This window comes from Anguilla rostrata, chromosome 7 (assembly GCF_018555375.3).
Source record: "Anguilla rostrata isolate EN2019 chromosome 7, ASM1855537v3, whole genome shotgun sequence".
Lineage (NCBI taxonomy): Eukaryota > Metazoa > Chordata > Actinopteri > Anguilliformes > Anguillidae > Anguilla > Anguilla rostrata.
Genome location: NC_057939.1, coordinates 49,170,314 through 49,193,761, shown reverse-complemented (window position 1 = coordinate 49,193,761; position 23,448 = coordinate 49,170,314). Strand labels below are relative to the sequence as shown.

The 23,448-nt window shown below is 45.2% G+C and overlaps 1 protein-coding gene across 2 annotated transcripts; it reads left to right on the top strand.

The window, feature by feature from the left end:
* The first annotated feature begins 957 nt into the window (after positions 1 to 957).
* LOC135259927 (protein transport protein Sec24D-like) lies at positions 958 to 23,190 on the top strand. 2 transcript variants are annotated; one of them, XM_064344871.1, is made up of 23 exons: positions 958 to 1,095; positions 3,219 to 3,425; positions 3,779 to 3,878; positions 4,287 to 4,441; positions 5,259 to 5,531; positions 6,232 to 6,353; positions 6,486 to 6,597; positions 6,957 to 7,084; positions 9,076 to 9,214; positions 10,244 to 10,359; positions 12,048 to 12,172; positions 14,157 to 14,348; positions 14,864 to 14,957; positions 15,243 to 15,359; positions 15,755 to 15,925; positions 16,851 to 16,947; positions 17,491 to 17,636; positions 17,923 to 18,061; positions 18,699 to 18,817; positions 19,506 to 19,685; positions 20,157 to 20,342; positions 20,758 to 20,847; positions 21,233 to 23,190. In XM_064344871.1, exons 2-23 carry the CDS (start codon positions 3,275 to 3,277, stop codon positions 21,371 to 21,373), a joined length of 3,093 nt encoding a protein of 1,030 aa, XP_064200941.1. In that variant the 5' UTR covers positions 958 to 1,095; positions 3,219 to 3,274; the 3' UTR covers positions 21,374 to 23,190. The 2 variants fall into 2 exon arrangements, with proteins under 2 accessions (XP_064200941.1, XP_064200940.1); XM_064344870.1 differs by having other exon boundaries at positions 20,755 to 20,847.
* The last annotated feature ends 258 nt before the right edge of the window (positions 23,191 to 23,448 follow it).

The window sequence follows — 23,448 nt, the reverse complement described above, 5'->3', positions numbered from 1 at the left end:
ACACATCGCTCCCCTGCTGAGGTCACTCCACTGGCTATCGGTCGCAGCCAGGATCAGGTTCAAAGTCCTGACCCTCGCCTACACTGCAGCCAACAGGACTGCCTCCGCCTACCTACAGAACATGATTGAATCCTACACGCCAGCTCGACCACTCCGCTCTGCTGCAGCGAGGTGACTTGCATTCCCTGCCATCCGGGTGAATGGTTCTCGCTTGTCCCTAGCACAAAGCTTCTCCCCCCTAGCTCCCCAGTGGTGGAACAAACTCCCTGTTCCTCTATGAACCACTCAGCCATTGCCCATCTTCCGCTGTGGTCTGAAGACGCATCTCTTCAGACTGTACCTGGACTAACTATCACTACTCTGCAGGGCACTCCCAATCTAGAATCGTTCTAATTTGTACTGTAGCACTTTCATGTTACACTTGTACCCCCATACAGCACGTATATTGCACTTGTATTGTTATCTTGATGTTGTAGCTCGTTGTCAGGCCTCCTAGTCTGACTTACCATAACTTTCTGGCCTAGCCTATGCTTACTGTGTGCACCGGACATGTGTTCATGCCTATGAATAACTGAGTATTGCACCTGTGGACCTGTGTTTTGTAGTTGTTCCAATCACCTGCGGTACGTTGCTTTGGATAAAAGCATCTGCCTAATAAATGTAATGAAATGCAAAGTGCATAAAACAGTGTGTCCCACCCATTGAAAATAGTAAAGCAGACAAGATTTTCATTCACGTTTCAGCTGTTCTTAACCAGATGAACTTTGCATCGGTTTACAGTGAAACCGAATGTGGGGAAATGTAGCATATATTTCTATCTCCGGTTAAGTTTTCACACTTCTGTTGTTTAAAGAACATCACCCATGTGCACGCTCTAGTACTGGTGGGCTACAGTGTGATGCTGCGCTCGACATGCTGACGTGTTAGGAATTCCCACATTTTCGCGCATGCGCAAGAGCCATAGTGAAGTGAAAGGTAGACGTATGAACCGGCCCGGTGCTGCTGGAGTTTGACGTGGCACATCGCAGTGATGCGCATTTAGAGCAAAGGAGATTCACATAGAAACGCTTTCAACTGATTCTTCCAGCCACAGAGGTAAATAACAGAATTATCACTGGGTACATATCAAAATTATGCGTTAGTGTTATACCTCAATGAACTGAAAGATAGTTCTGTAATGATAATTTAATCTGCTATGAAACTTTGTATTAAACGTGGATTGATTTCCGCTATAGCTAACAGCTAATGTAATGTTATAGTATCAGCATTAGAATTCAGTATTTTTTCCAATATGCATGTTCATGGTTTCGAGTGTATCCATAGCGTGGCCTGTTTTCTGCAGTAGTTGAAACAGATATCTATAATTGCAGATGAATTGTTCTTCGTGATGCTTCATTTTGCAACCATCATAACGGTCTTTGACGTGGCACATAAGGAAGGGCAATGTGAGCTGGCTAACTACAACAGTTGCTGAGTAACAAGGTGTTTCTTGCAAAATATTAATAACACGATCCGATCGGTTACATATTCGACCATTTCTTTGTTCGGACTACCGCTTTTCATAAAATGATATATCGCGTCAAATGGTATGTCCTTAAACCAGCTGCGTGTAGAGGTATCTGGATGCAAACTTGTTAACGGCAAACTTAGAGAAAAAGGAAGTAGGTAATGTTAACGGGTAGACTATTTGTTTAATCAATATTTAGCTAATTCAAACGATTATAAAGTAGCAATAATATGTATTATTGTCAGTATTTCGTTAACTTGTCTTATTGACTGAATTGATTATTGAAGATGAATGATTTCTTAAGACAACGCGCAGGGTTACAAAATACCCCGAGTAACACCAGAAAAACGAAAAAACGTCAGCCCATAAACATGTCTTAAATGCCAGATGTTGAATTTAACACACTATAAGGCGGTACCAGTGCCAATTAAACCGTTAATGTTATTACTCGGGGCTAGAAATCGAAGTAGGCTACGTCATTACACATTACATTACATTACAATTACTTAGCAGAAGCTCTTATTCACAGCGACGGTACAAAAGTGGAGAGCATCAGTGTAACTGAGGAATACATAAAGGTGAGACACAGAGGCACGTTATTTATCATTAAATATAACGTTAACCTAGAATAACAATAATTTGTATTAATTGTAACACAAGAAAGTTAACAGTACAAAGAGATGTAGCAAGCTATAGCTTTAAGTACAGGTTTCATTTTCTATATTGTAGCGAGATGCGGTTCCATCAGAAAGCTAAATCTGAGTCAATTTACACTTTATAAAACTTTACTGAGAAACTGAACCCGGAAACAATCAAGTTGTCCTACTGAACAGCACCAACCACCCCAAACAACACCGTTGGTTCACACGGGGAGGCACACGCACCGGCAACCAAAGTCCACAAACAGAAAACAGACAACACAAGAACGCATATCCACAACACAATAAATCGCTATTTGCAGATATTCACAAGTTAGCAGTCCCGCAAGAACTACTCATGAATGTCCGCGTGCCATGCGCTCTGGGAGCCGCCAGTTTAACAACCCCCTGACGTTACAATATTCTGCTCATACTTTAAGATATAAGAAAAGGGAGATTAGGCCTATTTATGGATGGCCCACCATCCCCATTTAATGACCATTACACGTCATGTGCATGTTAAGCCAACCTGCTCCGAGATATCGCAGAGGAAAAGACCATCTGGCTTGTTGCACCATCATTTGTTGTGGCTTTTCGGGTGAAATAGGTCGGCGTGCAAGATCGTTCAGTGCAACCTTCCCACTCAAAGAAGAGTTCACTACCACAGTGCATGCAAAGGACAGTGGTACTACTGGCCTAGGCTCCATGAATCTGTTTCTTCGCATCACCCTGAGATAAAACACATTGGTGTAGTCTGGGTATTTGGTAGGCAGCATAATGATCAGGGTATAACTTAATCTGCACAATACATCCAAGAAGTCAACAGTTTTCAATCACATTGGTGCTTAACGCTGCTTAATCACATTGGCTCAGAAATAGCCTCAGTATTTCATTTCAAGACCAGGCTTGATAAAGATGCTGGATACCATCTAGTTTGTAGGTAAACAGTGAGCACTAAGTACCCTTTAGTGGTAGGAAAATGGTGAGCATTGTTGGACTGAATTGGCTGTTCTTGTCGTTATGTTATGTAATATTATTTGATGCAGTTGGCTTTCCTCTTACTATCTCTGTAGGTTGTTTGAATCCCACCCGAACTGGAATGAGAAGATTCTAGCAGGGAACGGACAGAATGAGTCATCAGGGTTACGTCGCCACGCCTCCTTATTCTCAGGCCCAGCCTGGGATGGTGGGGTACCCCTCAAGCCTTGGGGGGGTCCCCCTGCAGCCTCATTATGGGCACTACGGGGGACCGCCCCAGTCCTTCGCTGCCACGCCCCCTGGTAAGCACAGGGTCTATATCTTTGCCCTTGGTTTTATGGAATTATTTTTAACTCAGTCAGAATTACATGGATTGGATCGATGCTCTTGCATCAGGATTTTCCTGTGAATCCGAGCCTTGTTTAGCAGCTGGTGAAGTGTGGGGAAAAAAATGATTACGCTGAGCATTAATATGTCATTTGAAATGGAAATCCATAAGAGTGAAACTGATGCAGAGTGTTGTGCTATGTACTGGTTGTTATAATTTGACAGTTTGTAGGACTGGGGGTGGGGGGGACATTGTGTGCTTGGAGGTGGCACTGGGTGTAGTTGGAGTTCTTATCTCAGTTTTCCCTTTTTGCTTTTTTGTTAACAGGGCCACTGAAGTCACCTGCGTCCACCCCCTCTAGTGCTCCCCCCATGCCAGGTCCTGGTCAGTTTACCCCAAGCAGCCAGCCAAATGGCTACTCCCAGAGGTAAGGTACTTAGATTGGTTTTACATGTTTAATCAAATACGACAAGTTGCCTAACCAAAGATGGTGAAGGAAATTACAAGATAGGAAAGTCAGCGGAGAAAGACGTGGCCAAATTTGTTTTCTGTCGGGGAAGCCTGGCCAGCCTATCTAATTGCCAATCATGTAAGAAACCTACTTCATAAATATGCAAACTTGACTTATTTTCACATTTGCATTTTTATCAGAATATTGTCAGAGCTAATTAATTGTTCTAAAAAATGTATTCAGCTTATGTGCAAAATTGTTCAAATCCAAATATCCCATTGATTTGTGTTCAAACAAGAACACTACCTCCTCTGCAGTTTGGACAGAAAATCCACCTAGATTGCACTCTCCCACCCACAAAATCTCTCTGTTCTCTGTTCTCAGGTTCCCCCCTCCAGCTGTCTCAGGTCCCCCTGTGACTCCGTATGGGCAGCCCCCCCAGCCCCCCCAGTCTCCCTACCATAGCTCCGCCTCTCCGGTCCCGCCTCCCACCCAGCAGATCAGCAATCAAATGAGTGCCATGCAAATCAGTGGATATGGTATGCACAGTGTTACGCTTCATTTGCATCAACCGTCCATGTGCCAGTTTCCCCAAATTGATTCTCCAAAACAAATCGCTACAAAATTAACATTAAAAAAGTGCTTTATTAACCATTGAGTTTTGATGGAGAATCACCTTTGGAATACTGGCTCAATTTAAAGGAACGCAAAGATTCAACATAGCACCACATACCACACATTACAATAAAATATATGTCAAGAAATTTCAAATTTTACTCCCGAAACATCCATCTTAATTTCACTTTGCATGCCCTGAGGTGCTGTACTGTACTATGCTGTCCTCCTAGTGGCCAGTATGCTTTATAACAGCCCATGTGAATTCTGGGATGTGGAGTCAGGAAGTGGAGTGTTAGAGAGGAAGTTAGGGAGGAAGTGGAGTGTTAAAGAGGAAGTTTGGGAGTGTTCAGCATGCTGAACACTCCCTAACAGCGTTTGCTGAGGTCTCCCAATGCTGGAGAACATAACGTGTTTGAGCTTGAACAGAATGGGAAAGTGAAATATGAGCTGAATCTTTGAGGGAGAGAGAGAGAGAGAAATTTGAATTTAAGAGAGAGAGAGAGTGGTATTGGGGAACAGTTTAATACATGTACTTATTTTAATATTGGGCACATAATGCACTTCATTTTACAGTCCTGTGTAACAGATCATCTTTCTACGTGAAGTTTTGTGTTGTAGCAGTGCAGTACAGTTGGTGTAACTGAGAATAGAGAATGCAGCAGTTCAGCCTGTTTTGATGGCGGAGAGCGAGACTGCTGTTGAAGTGCACTCACTCAACGGCTTGCCCTTCCTCTGCAGGCCCTGGTCCACTGCCGGGTCCCTCGCCGCCCACCAGCTCTGCTCCACAGCCCCCTTTCCCGTCTCCACCGCCAGGGATGGGCCTTGCTTCCCAGAGCCCCTCCCCTCCACAGCTGGCCTCCCCTCCATTGGCTGGCAGCATGGGCGCCATGACAACGGCTCCACCAATGGGGATGGCTGCAGGGGGCTTCTCTGGCCCGCCCCCTCCCGGCAGTGCTGGAGTCCAGCAGCCTCCTGGACCAGCTGGACCTCATGGATTTCCACAGCAACAAGGTGCTGAGGGATGACTCATTTGCCACAATTTATTCTGAAGGTTTATATTACATTCTGTGCAACACACTCTGCATGTATAAGTACCAGAGCAAATCATTGCATATATCAAGCATATTTACGTATATATTTTCTGGATATGACCGACTGGACAAGGTGCTTTTCCAATGTTAAGGCCATGTTGCAGTAGTCACTAGCATTGGACATACTATCATTAACAAGGCCTTAAGATCAAGTAAGATAAAGTTAATAGATGTTTTATTTGAGGTTAACTTAGTTGAACTAATGCGCTGTTAACTTTTCACATTGTAAGCAGTTCTTCAAAGTGTGAGGAGTTTGCACTTGGAAGACAGGCGTTAGGCTCTGGCATTTGTCCCATTAGTTTAATGTTCTTGTGTTAAAAATAGCGAAGAGGACAGCAGTTTGGAAGGCCGTTTGGAAGAACGCTTTCCCAATATAATCATAATGGGTACAAACAAGGAGCTTTTAGAGGGATCTTCTGTGGGCTGCGCTGTGATGTTTGTACTTGGGAGTGTGTGCGTTGAAGAGGTTGCCTGGTGACAGGGTGTGTTTTGGCAGCAGCATTCACACCAGGGAAGAGATGTGAGCATAACTTATGTGTGTGTGTGTGTGTGTGTGTGCTTGCTTGTATGTGTGTGTGTGTATGTATGTATGTGCACGGGTGTGCGTTCCCTGCTCCCAGGCCCATATGGGGGACCGATGTCCGGCCCCCAGCCTGGTTTCCCTGGGGGGTTCCCGAGTGGGGCAGCCCAAATGGCCGGTCCTCCGCAGAAGAAGCTCGACCCCGATTCCATTCCCAGCACAGTGAGTTTGTACATTTAAATCTCTCACACCGATGCTAGGTCAATGCTTTAAGAATCACTTAATTTGGTGACGCATGCTTTTTTTTTTCTTGCCTATTACGGTTTAATTTCATAATTTCTCTCATGAATTCAGACGCAGGTCATTGCGGATGACCAGGCCAAGAGGGGAGGGCAGGTCTACACCACAAACCTCAGGGGTCAGGTGCCCCCCCTGGTCACCACTGACTTTGTGGTTCAGGATCAAGGTGATCTAATCCCCCTGCCTGTTTAACCAGTTATTTCAATGTACAACAGTGTTGTCTTAGCACTTCATCATTCAATATAGAGCTTAATGTAGTGGTGTGTGGCATGTTTGTTCTGTAATGAACTTGTAATGAGCGTGATTGGTAGCCCATTAAAGGGTCACACCACTGATTGGTTAACTTGTAAACTCCTTGTTGTTTATGTATGCATCACGGTCTTCAAAAGACAAATATCATATAATGTTATGATAACTGTTTTTGTATTCTTGGGGCCCTTTGTGTAATATTACTATTAAAATGATTTATTTGACTGCATAGGGTGTTTAACGGTGTTCCGTTATCAATGTCAATATTTGTTTCAGGAAATGCCAGCCCTCGGTTCATGCGATGCACGACGAACTCTTTTCCCTGCACGTCCGATCTGGCTAAACAGTGCCAGGTGCCTCTGGCTGCCATCATCAGACCCTTCGCCACCATCCCCAAAAACGAGGTACCCTTCCTTCTCACCGTTTTCACACGGGACAGAACGAAAGATTCAGGCTGCACTGTGCTGTTAATGGTCATCTGTTCGCCCCCATTATTTCCACCGAACGTTAGCATGACAGGACTGCACATAGGCTCATATATCCATCTTTCATTATACTGCATGGTGAGGCAGTACATTACGCTTGTGTGGTCCAAAAAAACCTTCCCACAAAGTTATTTGCTTGTTTAAGAAAAGGCTATTGGCAGCAGTGGGCCTTTTAAGGCAATGTTAGTGCACCCTGACACATAGAAGGCAAATTAGCGACACCGGGTCTGAAGTGGACTCGGGTCGATGAGAGGATTAATCTAACGCGGTGTCAGGCAGATCCTGGCTCTCACAGTTTGTTCCCAAGGAGAACTGATTTTTACTTTCGTCTTAAGTACATTAAATGCTGTTCAGTAATGCAGAATATTGCAGAGAAAAGACAATCGTTTCATGATTTAATTTAGCATTTGTTGTTTGAAGTGTTTTTTAAGATGGTTCTCATTTTATTTTAGTTTAGAATTTTATTTAATCTTATTGAAACATTTTTTGTCTTTTAATATTCAGAAACACATTCCGATGTTAATAGACTGAGGAAAAGTCATAAAAAATGGAAAAAAACCTACTGAATTGACTATTTTGGTCAGACTGTAATGCAATTTGTTTGTTTTATAAAAGAAAATCAAGTCATCCAGCAATAATAAACCCATCTGATTGTGTGAACTTATGACTAAGCAGCGAAAGAACTGCTGTTTGCTTACTCAAATCCCCACGTGGGGTTTTATGGCGCTGAAATGTGGGTGTTTGTTCTGTGTGAAATCCATCGACCCATCATGCACTTCTCTAACCTTACCGCGGGGCTCTTGTGAAAACGTTCCCATTGGTGCGCACAGAGGGGACAGCTGTTGACAGAGGCTTGGTTTCCTGCTCGGTGTTAGAAACCCGGTCATGTGACCTGTGGCCGGTCGGCTTAGTAATTCTGCTGTCTTCATCTTGGTTGCGTGGCTCAGGTTTGGCGTGTGCTTGGTGCAGAGGGAGGAGTGCACTGTATGCTGCTGGTGTAGATAGCGTGCTAGATTTTGGAGGAGCTTCCAACCTCACACTGTTTCTGCTGGCTTAGAAACAAATATTGTAGCACCATCTGGCAGAATTAATCAAGAACCAAAAAAACCCCAAAAAACAGGAAAATAAATAAAATTTGATAACTAAATGATGACGGTGGAGATGACGAGGAAGGTCACAACAACGGCATAAGCATCCCGTTTCCCCGGTTGCAGTTTCCACCCGGCTGCTGGACTGACGGGGCTATTTTGGGAGGCAGTCAGGGAACCGAAGATGACCCCTGGGTCCGCGATTGAGCCAATAAACGCGTCAGTGCGAAGGCATCGGCCTTGTGCAAATCTGATTACGCTTAATGGCTGATGAATAAATATAGAATGACACGGGGCGAGGGAGAACGTGCCTCTCTGCCGTGTGAAGGGGGGGCATAGGAGTACTGAAGCGCTCGTTTCATATCAGCGAAACGAGACAGATAGCGACGGCAATGGACAGCGAGTCTTGGGAATAGATCCTCTGAACTTCCAGTCTTCCAGTATAACACCCTGAGTGCTTGACATCTAGTAATTCCTTGTATATTTACAGACCTACTTTTTAACTTCATACACAGTGCATGCAACAGACATGCAAAGCATGTGCAGGTCACTCTAGGCCATAGGCTGGGGTAGACAGAGTGCAGACATTGATTTAAAAGTAATGTGGCAGCAGGTGTTTCATCACAACTTCAGATATGTTATTCCCAGTCATTTTCCCACATGTACCAGTGCTGCTAAAATCTGGAATACCAGCCACGCATGATTTGATTAGCCAAAGTGTGTTGGCTCTTGAATTTGATAACTGTGACTGTGCTTCTGTTCTCAGAATAAGGGCCTATGTTTTGTGCTGCCTGTACAGTATTGTGTCATTTCTGTCCTAAGGCTCCCTTGTACGTGGTGAACCATGGCGAGGCGGGGCCTCTTCGCTGTAATCGGTGCAAGGCCTACATGTGTCCCTACATGCAGTTCATCGACGGCGGGAGGCGGTACCAGTGTGGCTTCTGCAGCTGCGTGAACGAAGGTCAGTTCCTCTGTGCAAAACCAGTGGTAGAAGAACCACTTCCCTCTTTGTGGTCTTCACACCCTCTGTGACATCACGGTGCTGTGCCCTCTCTGTTTTCCTCATGCCCTCTGTGACATCACAGTGCAGTATCCTCTCTGTGGTCTTCACACTCCGTGACATCACAGTGCAGTGTCCTCTCTGCGGTCTTCACAACCTCTGTGACATCACAGTGCAGTGTCCTCTCTGTGGTCTTCACAACCTCGGTGACCTCACAGTATGCAGTGCTTTGCTGCTGCAGCTGTACTGACGCACTTTATCATTGCGCACTTCCACCACAGGTGTTTAATAATGTAAAAATGTGATTGTGTCTGAGTGTGTATTTTCCTATTTGTATTGCTCCCTTCCTGTCTTCCTAAGTCTTTCAGCTGATACGCCACAATGTCATGCCTCATTACCTTAGAGATTAAGTGTTTAAAGTCTGTTTTACAAGTCTCGGAAATCTGGCTCTAATGTCTTTTAAACAAAACCTTCATTGATCTTGCCATGTAAAGTCACTCTGTAAACAAAACAATGTTGCTATGTTGTGATTTATTTCCCAAATGTGTTTAGAGTTCGTATTGGCTTCAGTGGCTTCATTACTTTTTTTTAGATTTGGTGAGGCCATTAAGCATTAATTCATTTGAAGCTCACTATGCTTATAGTTCGAGCTGTGGTGCCATTTCTTTTTAGCCAAACCATGGAGGTGTGATGACGCACTGCTGTTAACAACTTCCAGAAACCAATATAGATCATAACTCTGCCCCCCCCCCTTATTTATATCTCTATTTTTTGTTGTTGAGCTACAGCTGTAATCCAAGAAATAGCCAATAATATCCAAGTAATCCAAGAAATATAATACAGGAGTGCATATTTGGTTGCCTTTTGCGCCACCTGGAGGCCTAGGCTTGAATTGACTGGGGGGGAGCTGTCTTAAGTGCATTTAGGTTAAAAAACAGTAACTGCATTAAATGTGGAATGTGCTGAATGTGTCATTTCATCTTTTGCCAGTTCCAGCGTTTTACTTCCAGCATCTGGACCACATGGGCCGGAGAGTGGACCAGCACGAGAGGCCGGAGCTGTCGCTGGGGTCCTACGAGTACACGGCGACTCTGGACTACTGCAGGGTAAGGACTCTGGTTACTGGGTCACCTGATGCATCCCATGCATGGCCGTTCTGATGGGAATGGGGAAAATAATATTGCACATACTGCATATTGCACCGTCAATTAACAGTGACGTCCCCTCTTAGTCATCTTTATTACATGAAGTTAATCTTCAAGGCATTAAGTAAAATTAATATTTGGAAGTCTCTTTTTTTGTGATGTCTGGCATTTGTTGAGTTTATCCTAGATGTTTGCAGATGAAATTTAAAAGCTGAAATTATTGATATTCTCAGCGCTCCCTGCCGAAGGGGACCGCATGTCCCAGCATGCATCTGCATGGGGTTTGGGTCTTGGCAGTCGTAATGCATTTTTAAAACTTGATTTAACTGGAGGATCCAGTGTAATATGAGAGTGTTTCTGAACACCTGTAGTGGAGGTATGCAACGTGCGACCACCAACAAAAGCGTTCGCTCTGCATTTTCTGATTTTATTTTGCTCCGGGAGGTCCTGTACCGAGTCTTTCAGCTGAAGACGCAGGAGACGCCATGACGCCATGCCCCATTACCTTACAGATAAAACCTTCCATGACTGTTTTATAATGCTCGGAAATCTGCTGGCAAAGCCCTTCAAATAAAACCTTCTGTGATCTTAAGATGTAAAGTCTCTCTGGACACAACAGTGTTGCTATGCTGTGATTTATTCCCAAATTTGCTTATGTCCAACTACAGGAGGGTAGAACAGTGGGTGAGCAGGAACAAGAGGTTCATATCAATAACCTGTATTTGTCTGGCCGCATTGGCCAATGGCAATACTATGATGGCACAAATGCAGACTGCAAACTGAGAAGCAGATGGCCACAGATGCCAACTTATGAAGGAAAAATTAAACAAATCTTGTTTGTATAACAAAATATTTCGGCTGACTGACTTTATTAATAAACAGAGAGAATGAGCCTGGATAGCATCAGAGTCTCTGTATGGCTTTGATGCTGAATTTGGTTCAGATGACTATGATTAAGCTGGTTTCACATTTTCACTTAATTTATGGTGCATGAAATGCACTGCCTCTATGTCTCTATGCCTCATGTTGCATCATATAAACTTAGCTTATCGGGTCAAACCAATACGACCCAATATTATTGCACATCCATTGAGGGGAATACATTTTTCAAAAGTGGAGGATTAGTCGGACAGGAAAATGAGTTTTTATGCTAGAAAACTGTTTCTGCAATGTTTGTGTGAGTTTTTTGGATCTACAGTACATCATTAAATCTTTAAGTGCATTTGAAATTAATTAAATTAAATTCCTTTATGTTTATAGGTGCAGGATGAATGCTTATTGTGGGATTTTTAGGAAAGTTTGTGATGCTAGCCCAAAAACAATGCTGCAGAGTGCAGGATTCCAGGGCACTTGCAGTAACTGCTCAATAATTTGTTTAAATTGCCAGTATTCCTTGTATTCCTCAATTAAATTACTGAAAAGAAAACCTGCATTGACTGAAAAGAATGTGACATGCCTGTACCGACATTCCCAAACACAATGCCTTTCCGTCTTCCGACATTCCCGAACATCCATCTTCATTTCAGCCGCAGAAAAGCTATGCAATGTGAAGCACATCCCTCAATGGTCAGTCACGTGTTCCTAATGCAGGACACAAAATGGCATTAAATCTGATCGTTTCTCTCTCTCTCTGTTTTTGCCCCTCCCAGAACAATAAAGCGCCCAATCCGCCGGCCTATATTTTCATGATTGACGTGTCCTACGCCAACATCAAGAGCGGGCTGGTGAAGCTGCTGTGTGAGGAGCTCAAAACGCTGCTGGACGGTCTGCCCAGGTACGCTGCCACATCCTGCCACTGTCACATGACTCTCACTGCCACATCCTGTCACCTGACTTTAACCGCAGACTTTAGCCAGATACTCGGCTCTTAATGGTGATCTCTGGTGATATAGTTGGATATTTGGATTATCTGAGTGGTTTTAGTTCTGGGGCTATAACCCCAGGAATGCAATTAAACCTCCCACCCCTGGGAGCTCCACAAAAAAAAACTTCTGCTACCGTTCACCTTGGTATGTGACAGTACTGTTCTGTATGCAGTGATCTAGCAGTGATCTAGCTCCAACTATGGATATGCTTAATGCCCAGAACAGAAAAAGCAAAGATTCCGTTCTCATTGTTTCAGAATACCAGGAGTTCCAGGAGGAGGGGGTCAGAGGTTTTGCTGGAAAACATTACTCTGTTCTCTCCCCCCTGCAGCAATTCTAGTTATTTAAAAATCCATCTGCACATGGGCCCAATTTGAGCCTGTTGTGTGAGGCTGCTGACAGGAAAAGCACAGATTTACAGTGAAATACTGCTTTAAATCCAGCACAATGTCATATGCCAAGACTGCTTTAATGTACCCTTATTTCTCTACTGTTAAAGCTATATCACCAGTTAGAATGTTCAGGAAAATACTTGGTTTTTGGAATATTTGGTTTGTGTTCCTGGACATCTGTTAGAAAAGCTTTTGACAGTTTGCCACATTAATCCTGCTTTCTCTGGGTAGCAGTAGCATATATGACATTGAGCCTGAAAGTGTTCTAAGCTCATGTTTGGTGTGTTTTGGCCACAGGCCTCATCATAATTGTACACACATAATGGATGAGCAGTCATTAAACAGGGTGTTTGTTCAGGCACTGAACACGGATACCAGCCGTGTTTATGAAGCTGGTTTCACTTCACCAGCCCGAGTTATTGTTGAGTTATTGTTGGGGTTGAGAAATCCGAGTGGGGTCTGATGAGGGGAACGCTGTTTCTCTTGGCCGCGTAGAAGCCGACGGTTCCAAGCCGGTCCCATGACGACTGATAGACCGGCCCTATTAACTGAAAGCATGCGAGGCGTCCCTTTTAAATCCGGCTTCAGCGTCGTGCTCTGGAAACGAGGCCCGTCCGTGTCCTTTTCACCCCGCCCCACCGCGAGCGCCGAGGAACAGGACAGGGACTCTGGGCAGGAGCCTCTGGCTTCAGCTCCAACACGGACGCCTCCTCCCCTTCGGCCATCTGCCGTGTGACTTCAGGCGCATTAACCCTGTGAGGTGTGACATCGCAAACGTGTGATTTAGAATGTTCTTAACCGAACATTCTAATGGTGATGTCACAATCGCTACTTGCGACTGAGAGAGTTCTAGAACACAATTTTCTTTGGGGAGAAAAAAAAAAACACATTCCAAAAAAACGTGCTCTTCAGATGGTTTAAGGAATGTTGCGTTGTTGTTACACGGCTGTTTTCCTGTGCTCGTGTGCCGACAGAGGCGTTCTGATCAGTGCTGTTGCCCGAGTGAACGCGCGGTGCGTGAAACTACGCTCACGTTCCGGAAAAGCCCCTATGGTCTGAGGAACCCGCCCGTGTCTGTTGTTTGCGCGGGCCCTCGGAAAGATACTTTTTCTGGGCACTTGTTGTTGGCAGTAAAAACAAACGCGGGTTGAAGGCCGAGCCGCAGAGTTAATGCAGCGAGCCCTGCACTGTTTACACTACAGCCGCGTGTTGGCGGGTTAGCGTCTATACGACCCCGCCTCCACCAGGGACAAACAGGCCTCGCGGCGTTTTTCAGCAGCGAGCACACGGAGGTCTGTTTTTACTTCAGACGTGCTCGTCGCCATCACAAACACTCGCAAAAACATTTCCAACGGGTGGGCCTTGATAAGCACAAATCAGGGCGTAGTATTTTTTTTTTAAACCATAGTTTTGTCAGTTATGGGATACGGGACCACACGCATCCCCCTCGCCGTTCGACCGTGAACTCACCACCCCTGGGGCGGGGTCTCCCTTTTTCCAGAGAGGAAGGGGCGGAGAGCTCGGCGGTCCGGGTGGGCTTCGTCACCTACAACAAGATCCTGCACTTCTACAACGTGAAGAGCAGCCTGGCGCAGCCCCAGATGATGGTGGTGTCCGACGTGGCCGAGATGTTTGTGCCGCTGCTCGACGGCTTCCTGGTCAACTTCCAGGAGTCCCGATCCGTCATCAATAAGTGAGTTCGCTCTGTGAGGCGTGAACGCAGCGTGTGCTGGAGCAGAAAGAAATGCTAAACGGCTTCATCTGAAGGCTACAGTGTCTGCAGGTTTTAGATTATTTTTTCATTTCAATAAGCAGTAAGCTTAGGCCTTGGAAAGGTGTATGGATTCTTTAGCCAATCGGGGTTAAGTCAGGGGTTTCAAACTCCAGTCTTGTTGGGCCGCAGTGTCTGCAGGTGTCTGTGGTGCCTGAGAGACACAAAAAATCGGGGACACCACAGCCCTCCTGGGGGGGTTTTCATTAGGCAGGATTACTGAGTTCGCTGGATAAGTGCACTGAGTAAAACCCAGAACGTTTCCAAACCTGTAACATGGACTGACGTAAAAAGAGCTGTTCCAGGTTTTGAGTCGGTGATGAAGTCTATGAGATAAATTGCGTGAAGGGAATTTGAAAGTGTGCGGGGGTGAGATGCGGGTTTGTGATCTCTCCTAACCCATGCCCCCCGCCCCCCCGCCCCCATCTCCGCCCCAGTTTGCTGGACCAGATTCCTGACATGTTTGCCGAAACCAACGAGAGCGAGACGGTCTTCGCCCCGGTCATTCAGGCTGGCATGGAGGCTCTGAAGGTGAGAGCTTAAACTTCCCAATGAGCACAAGTTCCACAACTTTACATTACATTTATTTAGCAGACGCTTTTATCCAAAGCGACGCACAAAGACCTACAACTTGGAGGCTCTTGTTTTAAAACAGGCGTTCATAAATTTTAGATGAGCAGCTGTTTTTGTTGTGTGGCACAGCATTGTCATGCAGATGTGAGCCTGTTGATCTTCAGTCTGTGAAACATCTCTCGAGTCAGTCTCATGAGCCTACTTTAGCTGTCTCACCGTTGCCCCCTGCTGTCCACTTCGCAGGCAGCAGAATGCAGTGGGAAGCTCTTCATCTTTCACTCCTCTCTACCTACCGCTGAGGCTCCTGGGAAACTGAAAAACCGGGACGACAAGAAGCTGGTCAACACCGACAAAGAGAAGGTGTGTGTCTAATGGTCGTTCCGCAGACGACCTAAAGCAGGGGTTCTCAAACGTGCCCTTGAGGACCTCTGCGTGTGCGTTTAAAAAAAATACTTTTAAAAATATAGAAGCATGTGTTACACATGCAGGCTGCACGTGTTCTACATGTAAATAGTTCACTCTGGTCTAAATCAGCGCTAAAACGGAATCAGTATTGGCATATGCGCCCATTTAGAAAATGAGGTTGGGATATAATTGGTTAATAATTGTTTGGGGCAAAAACCAGAACACAAAATGGCCTTCTTGGAACGAACATGCGCCCCTGTTCTAGAATGTTATTTTTATTCATTTATTTTTTTAAACTGCGGCACAGGAAGCTGGTGTTTATTCCTGGTGTGGTTGTCTCGTGTGGCCAGACTCTCTTTCAGCCCCAGAAGCGCGTCTACGAGCAGCTGGCCAAGGACTGCGTGTCCAACAGCTGCAGCGTGGACCTCTTCCTGTTCCCCAGCCAGTACGTGGACGTGGCCACCGTGGGACACGTCCCCCTGCACACCGGCGGCTCCGTCTACAAGTACTGCAACTTTCAGGTGCGTGCTAACGGGCTAACGGGCTAGCAGCCCAGCGTGGCTTCCGCCCTCTCTGCTGCTCAGTACACCTCCGAGATAACCAAAGCCAAAGATGCACAAGTCTAAGGTGCCCTTATTTACCATGGTGTTTCGATGGACAGTAGTTAAACAATGATGTTGTTACTTTGTGCCAGTCAAACATGAGACCATTTCTTGCCTTCCTCAGAGACAGGTGTGTTCTGGCAACAGAATCCTTTGTTGTCTGTGACATTACTTTCTAAGACACGCCCAGAAACTGTCACACTACAGTGCTCTATTTTCTCAGTGGTTAATCTAATACAGGCTGCAATTCATTATACAAGATTTGACATTTATCAGTCTTGTAAAGTCAGATACACCATTTTTTGCCAGAAGGTCATTGCCAATTTTCCCTGTAAAGACAATGGCTGCCATTTTTTCCAAAATGGCCTCCAGCTGGTTGAACTGAGATGCATGATTAATCTCAGAGTATAACTTTGTCATTAATCAGTCCCTTGGGGCCAACATTAGCCTTGAATGTTTGTTCAATATGCTAATGTAATCAGAGGTATAATAGATTGTATTCATCTCATTTTAACTGACCTTATTACATAAATGAGCATCATTTGAATGAAATATCAATTTCCCTGTAGGATGCCATATCATAGCCAAGGTCTGTGAAACATTTATCATATGCAGTGATCATTATAAATGTTTTTCTGCGATTTATCTTTATAAGAGATACATCTATTGAGCTATTAACTGTGTTTTCATGTCGAGCGAATGCCGAACAGTTTTCGTTTAGTTTTGTTATTTTTCAGGAAAACGACTTCTAAACAACATCTATTTGTTTAGTCTGACGGTTGGGGTTGGACAACATCAGTGTTCTGATTGTTTTTTTCTGAGACTTCCTGTCTGTGTGTTCCAGGTGGAGACGGACAGAGAGCTCTTCCTGAATGAACTGAAGAGAGACGTTGAGAAGCCCATCGGGTTCGATGGCATAATGCGGGTCAGGACCAGTACAGGTGAGAGCCATGTCAACACTGTGCAGCTCTTTTGGTGTATAAAACAAAAGGATTAACATGTAATCAAGCTTGATCATTTTCATTCAGTATGTAAATGGTAAATGGACTGCATTTATATAGCGCTTTTATCCAAAGCGCTTTACAATTGATGCCTCTCATTCGCCAGAGCAGTTGGGGGTTAGGGGTTAGGTGTCTTGCTCAAGGACACTTCGACATGCCCAGGGCGGGGTTTGAACCGGCAACCCTCCGACTGCCAGACAAGCGGTCTTACCTCCTGAGCTATGTCGCCCCATACATGTACATCGGTTAGCATTTGCTGCAATATTTTATCCACAGTTACGGGGCTCACGTTAACCACAGCTGGTAATAATAACATCCCCATACCATTAATTAAGCAGTGCTTTTATTAAATTATTCACATGCAGAAATTACCTCACAGAGTGCTGCGTAATTACAGTGTGTGCTATTATGTTAGGAATAAAAACTAAAGGGAGGGAGTAAGACAGTGTGTGTGTGTGTGCACGTGTGTGTGCGTGCGAGCAGGATTCCGAGCCACAGACTTTTTCGGGGCCGTCTACATGAACAACACCACCGATGTGGAAATGGCCGCCGTGGACTGCCACAAGGCCGTGACCGTGGAGTTCAAACACGACGACACGCTCAGCGAAGACGCGGGGGCCCTCATACAGGTACGTCCGACACCCGCCCCCTGCCCCCTGCCCCCCCCCCCCCGCCTCACAGGGCCTAACGTAACACCTGCAGGCTCAGTAGCGCTCCTCGTACTCTTATCTCAACCTAATATGACATCATCGATGGTGTCATAGCCAATCAGCCTTTTCTGTTTTCATACACGGAGCACACATCTTCCATGAAAGCACCGGTTCACTCACGTTTTTACGCTCGCGTGCTGGAGTTCCATCGCGGCCTTCGGTCCCTCCGGCTGGCTCACGGCGTCCTCTCGCTCTCCTTTCCCAGTGTGCTTTGCTGTACACCACCGTCGGCGGGCAGAGACGCCTGCGCATCCACAACCTCTCCCTGAACTGCAGCTCCCAGCTGCCCGAGCTGTACCGGACCTGCGAGACCGACGCCCTCATCAACTTCTTCGCCAAGTCAGGTGACTCATGTCCCGCGGAGCCGGCCGCATTGCTGCACGCGACTCGAGATGGAAATCTCCCAGCACAGATCTTTTTTTTTATTTTTACAATGCCATTCTACATGGGATAATGAACACCAGGAATACTGGACTGAATATACTGTAGCTAATACTTCAGTGTGTAAGAGCTTTTCATAGTGTTCTAAGCAGGTTAGAAGGCGGCCCTGGAACAGTACTGTGCATCAGACTGATACTGACCTTTTGTGCTGTATAAGGATACAAGATATAAGAATGAATATATAATGAAAAGAAGAGGCCATTCATGCTGATCTGTGTACTATGAGTACAATACACCAATGCTGGTCTGTGCAGTACAGTAAATTTGAGTGATGCTGATCTGTGTACTATAGTACATTAGACCGATGCTGATCTGTGTAGTACAGTATAGTACATTACACTGATGCTGGTCCGTGTACTATAGTACATTAGACTGATGCTGATGTGTACTATTGTACATTGCACGGATGCTGGTCCGTGTACTATAGTACATTAGACTGATGCTGATCTGTGTACTATAGTACATTAGACTGATGCTGATCTGTGTACTATAGTACATTAGACTGATGCTGATCTGTGTATGTACCCAATGCACTCCTAGCGTACCGCGCCATGCTGAACCAGCCCCTGAAGACGGTGAGGGAGATCCTGGTCAACCAGACGGCCCACATGCTGGCCTGCTACCGGAAGAACTGTGCCAGTGCCTCCGCAGTCAGCCAGGTCAGCTGGGGACCGAGGGTGTGGGGCGTGGGGGGGGGGGTCTCCTACACAGTCTGGAAGCTATCACAGCACCCTCCTCACTTAGTACCGCAAAGCAAGGCCTTCTGGTTAGCCTTAGTGCTGAGAAGCCTCTGTTTTCTTCGATGAGTAACTTTGGAGTCCAACAATAACATTTCACCTTATTTACCCCCCAGAAACTTCAATATCATCGGCGTCAGTACAGAGAATTCAAGGTTAATGTCCGTCCACTTAATGACGTGTGTTTTTAGGACAGGGCCAGACTAAGTGCCACTTATTTTTGAAAGATCCTTTTTTTAATTGGATCTTTGCTTTGGTGTAAGACCGCCACGGTCTTTTAAGGCTTCGTAGACGGTCACCTCAGGAGCCGTGAGGCCTTTGTGTCTGTAAACAAAGACCGCGTATGTCTTTGAGAGACGTAAATTAGATTTATGGTCTGTGTCTGGTCGTAAAATGGGCAGACTGTTCGCTTTGATAACAGAAACACAGCTGTAATGAGATAAAGTATGCTGCCGTGTCCGCGTAGGCGTCATAACTGTGAATTATGGGTAGAGCGAAATGACGGTTGATAGAGTTTAAGAAGAAGCACTGCACTTACCGGAGAAGCAAACGCGACCTGGAGCGCGAGAGAGTGACGGCACCCCCTGTCTGTGTGCGTCCGCCTCTGCAGCTGATCCTGCCGGACGCCATGAAGGTGTTCCCGGTGTACGTGAACAGCCTGATGAAGAACGCGGCGCTGGTGGGCAGCGTGGAGCTCTCCACCGACGAGCGGGCCTTCCACCGGCTGCTGGTGATGGGCATGGGCGTGGAGGAGACCCAGGCTCTCTTTTACCCGCGCCTCATCCCGCTGGTGAGGTCATAGCACCCGCTCCCCCCCCCCCCCCACCGCCACATTTATCGGCCAATGAACTGAATCAACTGAAATGAAATGCGATTTTGCTCAGCCTTACTCACTGCACACAGCCCTCTCTGGTCTGGATAAGTCACATGATCAGACTGATCAGAGTCATTGGTCATAGGCCCAGAATTTGAAGTGCACTGCACAGAAGTGGTACATACATTTTTAGCATTATTGTACATCATTTATACCTTTATAGCATTATTATTCAACATTATTTATACCTTCATAGCATTATTGTACATTATTTATACTTTTATAGCATTACTTTTTGTTCTTGTTTTGTAAACTCAAAGAGTAAAGCAGGCTTTGCTCAAAGTGGCTTGGAAATAGCTGAAACTCCCATCTGGTAGAATGTCCAATCTCTTAACCCTCTCTTTCACTGCCTCCATCTTACTGTACCCCCACCCCCCCCCCTCGCAGCACTCCATGGACTTGGCCGGGGAGGGCATCCCGGCTCCCGTGCGCTGTTCCGAGGAGCGTCTCTCGGAGGGGGGGGTCTTCCTGTTGGAGAACGGGCGCGAGCTCTTCCTGTGGCTCGGCCAGGCCTGCCCGCCCGAGCTCATCCAGAACATCTTCAACGTGCCGTCTCTCGCCCACGTCGAAGGGGTGAGACAGCGCCCCCCGCAGGAGCACCACACGTCCGCACAGTCTAAGAGCATGTGCAGAACTGCACGATTTTAATAATGCAGAGAATAGGCCAGTCGACCACGTTTACTGCAGACTAGTGATTCACTGACAGCAGACGACTTCAGCCCTGGTCCTGGAGTGCTGCTCTTTTTTTCCCACCTCAAAAACAGTAACCAGTTTAGACCAAAAATAATGAGCTGCTTTAATTTATCCAGTTCTGCACAACACACAGCAGGATTACTGAGTCAGCTGGATAACTGCACCGAGTAAAACCATTTGGGTCATTGGTCTCTGAAAGCAGTAACCCCTAAATATACGGCTTGTTTAAGAATCATTTTTAAGTCATAAGGTTGCGGTGGCTCTTGAATTTTTACCTGGGTTCTTTTCTTAGCAGAAGTCATTACCGAAACTGGACAATCCCCATTCCAAGAGGCTCTGGTCCATCATCAACCTCATCACCAATCAGAGGCTGCACGTCATGAAGGTACACAACTGCCTGTCAGCGGTTGTCTTAAGACGACTTCATGCGCAATGCACTGGAGACATTAGTTGATTTAAGGTTAAAAAAAGCATAATGAGAGAAGAACATTCAAATTTAAAATATAGTTTTGCTCTGTTCATTTTTAAACTCTTCCTGTCCCTCTATTAGCATATAAATGTGAAGGTAAATATATACTGACCTTATACCTTCAAATAATGAGTTGACAGGTTGTATTAAATTAAGCACCGATTCTCTCAGTACTACAAGCGATTGGTGACATTTTTTCCTCTTTCACTGGGAGTAACGGGGTAATGTTGCAAAGCTGAACTCCTCTGTTTATCTCCATTGCTTTCTTTCTCTCTCTTTTCCCCTCCGCTCGTTCTCGCAGCTCCAGGTGGTGAAGCAGAAGGACCGGGCCGAGCTCCCGTTCCGTCAGCTCCTGGTGGAGGACAAGGGCGTGCACGGAGGGGCGTCCTACATGGACTTCCTCTGCTACGTGTACCGAGAGGTCCGGCAGCTGCTCACCTAACAGACCGAGTCCTCACGGGGGCTCCAAAACGGCCCATTTGGCGCCCCCTTCTGGCCACCTTCTGCGTGGTCCACTTCGGTGCTCGCTGCCAAAAGACTCATTCTTTTTATACTTGGGTCTATATACAGTGCATATCGAACTATGATGTATTTTCATGACTTAACGCGCTTAACACTACTTTCATGCAACTGCGTATTTTCCACTGATTACCAGTGCTGTTAATTTCATTCCATTTCTCCCCCCCCGCAGTTCAAAGTGCTTCTGACTTGCACAGTACCCGCACGTTGGCTTTTCATGCATCTGTTAATAAGCCAATAGGGCAGGGGCATATGCAGAGCCTCCTTTGATAATGACAGTATGTGGAGAGCTGGAACACAGGACCGAATGGAACACGGAAAGGTGATAGCGTCAGTGTTCCATCTCCGTAAAGACACAGAGGCATTAGCACAGCCAATCACATGCTAGCAGTGTTATTGGTGCCATACGTCCCACCTTTATTCTGATGGAAATTCTTTGGCCCATTCAATGAATAGTGAATGGGATCGCTGTGCCGGGCCAATTCTTTATATGCCTTTTGGGACCATCTCTTTTACATTTGATCAAAAAAAATCAAAGAAAGATAAACACAGATGAATGCATTTTATATTGAAGAGCACATCGGCGTCAGTACATTAGTATATTTTTTAAATATAAGCGTAAGGATAATTATTATCATTCATGAGACAAGCATTTCATTCCTTCCTCTATATTGCCAATCCTAGTCCCAGTATAATCTGTAACTTCTCTGCATTTCATATTTAAGTCTTTTTTTTTATTTTTATGTAGGGCTTTTTTTTGTATTTACTGCCATTATTTAGGTACTGTTCCAGAGACCAGTGACAAAAGCGGACATTCATAGTTTGTGCAATCTTTTATGGCCTTGAAAACACGCAAGATTGCCTGACTAAACCTCTAAAGAACTGGAGGGAAAAAAAGAATATTAATGATCTTACTCAGACAATAATTCTCCCCATAGTTAAATTAACACTCTTTTGTTCAATCCTAAATCACAAGGGAAATAATTGGACTTGTTCTCTGGGACCAAAAGCAAGGTTAAAATGTTATATTGTGATGCGAAAAAAAGGGACTTTTTAAAAAGGGGTTAATTATATACATTGTGTATTGTGTACACGTAGTATGTTTAACTAGTGCTTGGCCTGGCTGAAGAATTTTGGCCTGTCAGTTATTTTTATGCGTTTGTATGCAGCTAACCTATTATCAGTTACATGTTGTACGTTTTTGTGTTTGTGGGAATTTTCCAAAGAAAAACAAGCAGGGTGTTTGTCTCACTGTTTTATGTGTTTTTGCTAATCTGTTACTGCCTTCTGCCTTAAGCTGTCCATATGGTAAAAAATGATATACCATAATACAATATTTGGTTTAAAAAGATGTTACTGTGTAGTTTATGCAAATACAGCTCAGGAAATACAAGTCTTTTCAGTTGTAGGAAATTGTCGTATACTAGTAATGGGAGAGTGAGGTGGAGCTAGTATAAGCTATCAGTGGACTCACTGATCTCAACCAGTCATCATGCTTTTCTGTAGAGAGCAGTGTTTCAGTTGGTTCAAACGAGGTTTGTGATTGACAGCTCACTGCAGCTCCACTCATAGGGTTCATGAAACCTCAATCTCCCATCACTAATGGGAGCCATTTTGGCTCTCAATAGGAACAGCTCATTTTGGAGTGTAAGGAGAGGAGTGGGAGATTTGTGCCATGCTCTTGTCAACCCAAAGCCTTTATAAAACCCATTTTTTTATTAAACTCCTGTCTGCCTGTAACCACCTCCATTTCTGGCCATCATATCCAGACAGTTCTCTCTGCTGTGATCAAGCAGATTCTTAAGATTGTTTGGCATAACCATTTGCTGCTATATCAAGGAAGTTATTCTGCTGAAATCTCTTATGAAATCATATCCGGGGTCCAGCTTTCACATAAAAACAGGTGTCCTCTCCTTTCACGTATCAGGGGTCGTCACTGACACTTTGTGGTGCCGCTTAGATTTTCCGTCCTCTCGGTTCTTAGTTCTTGAAATTCAT

Excerpts from the sequence above, each read along its gene's own strand:
- LOC135259927 (XM_064344870.1), top strand. The coding sequence starts at position 3,275 with ATGAGTCATCAGGGTTACGTCGCCACGCCTCCTTATTCTCAGGCCCAG. Across the intron at positions 6,354-6,485 it reads CCGATTCCATTCCCAGCACA|ACGCAGGTCATTGCGGATGA; the intron begins GTGAGTTTGTAC and ends TCATGAATTCAG. Across the intron at positions 17,637-17,922 it reads ACGCGGGGGCCCTCATACAG|TGTGCTTTGCTGTACACCAC; the intron begins GTACGTCCGACA and ends CTCCTTTCCCAG.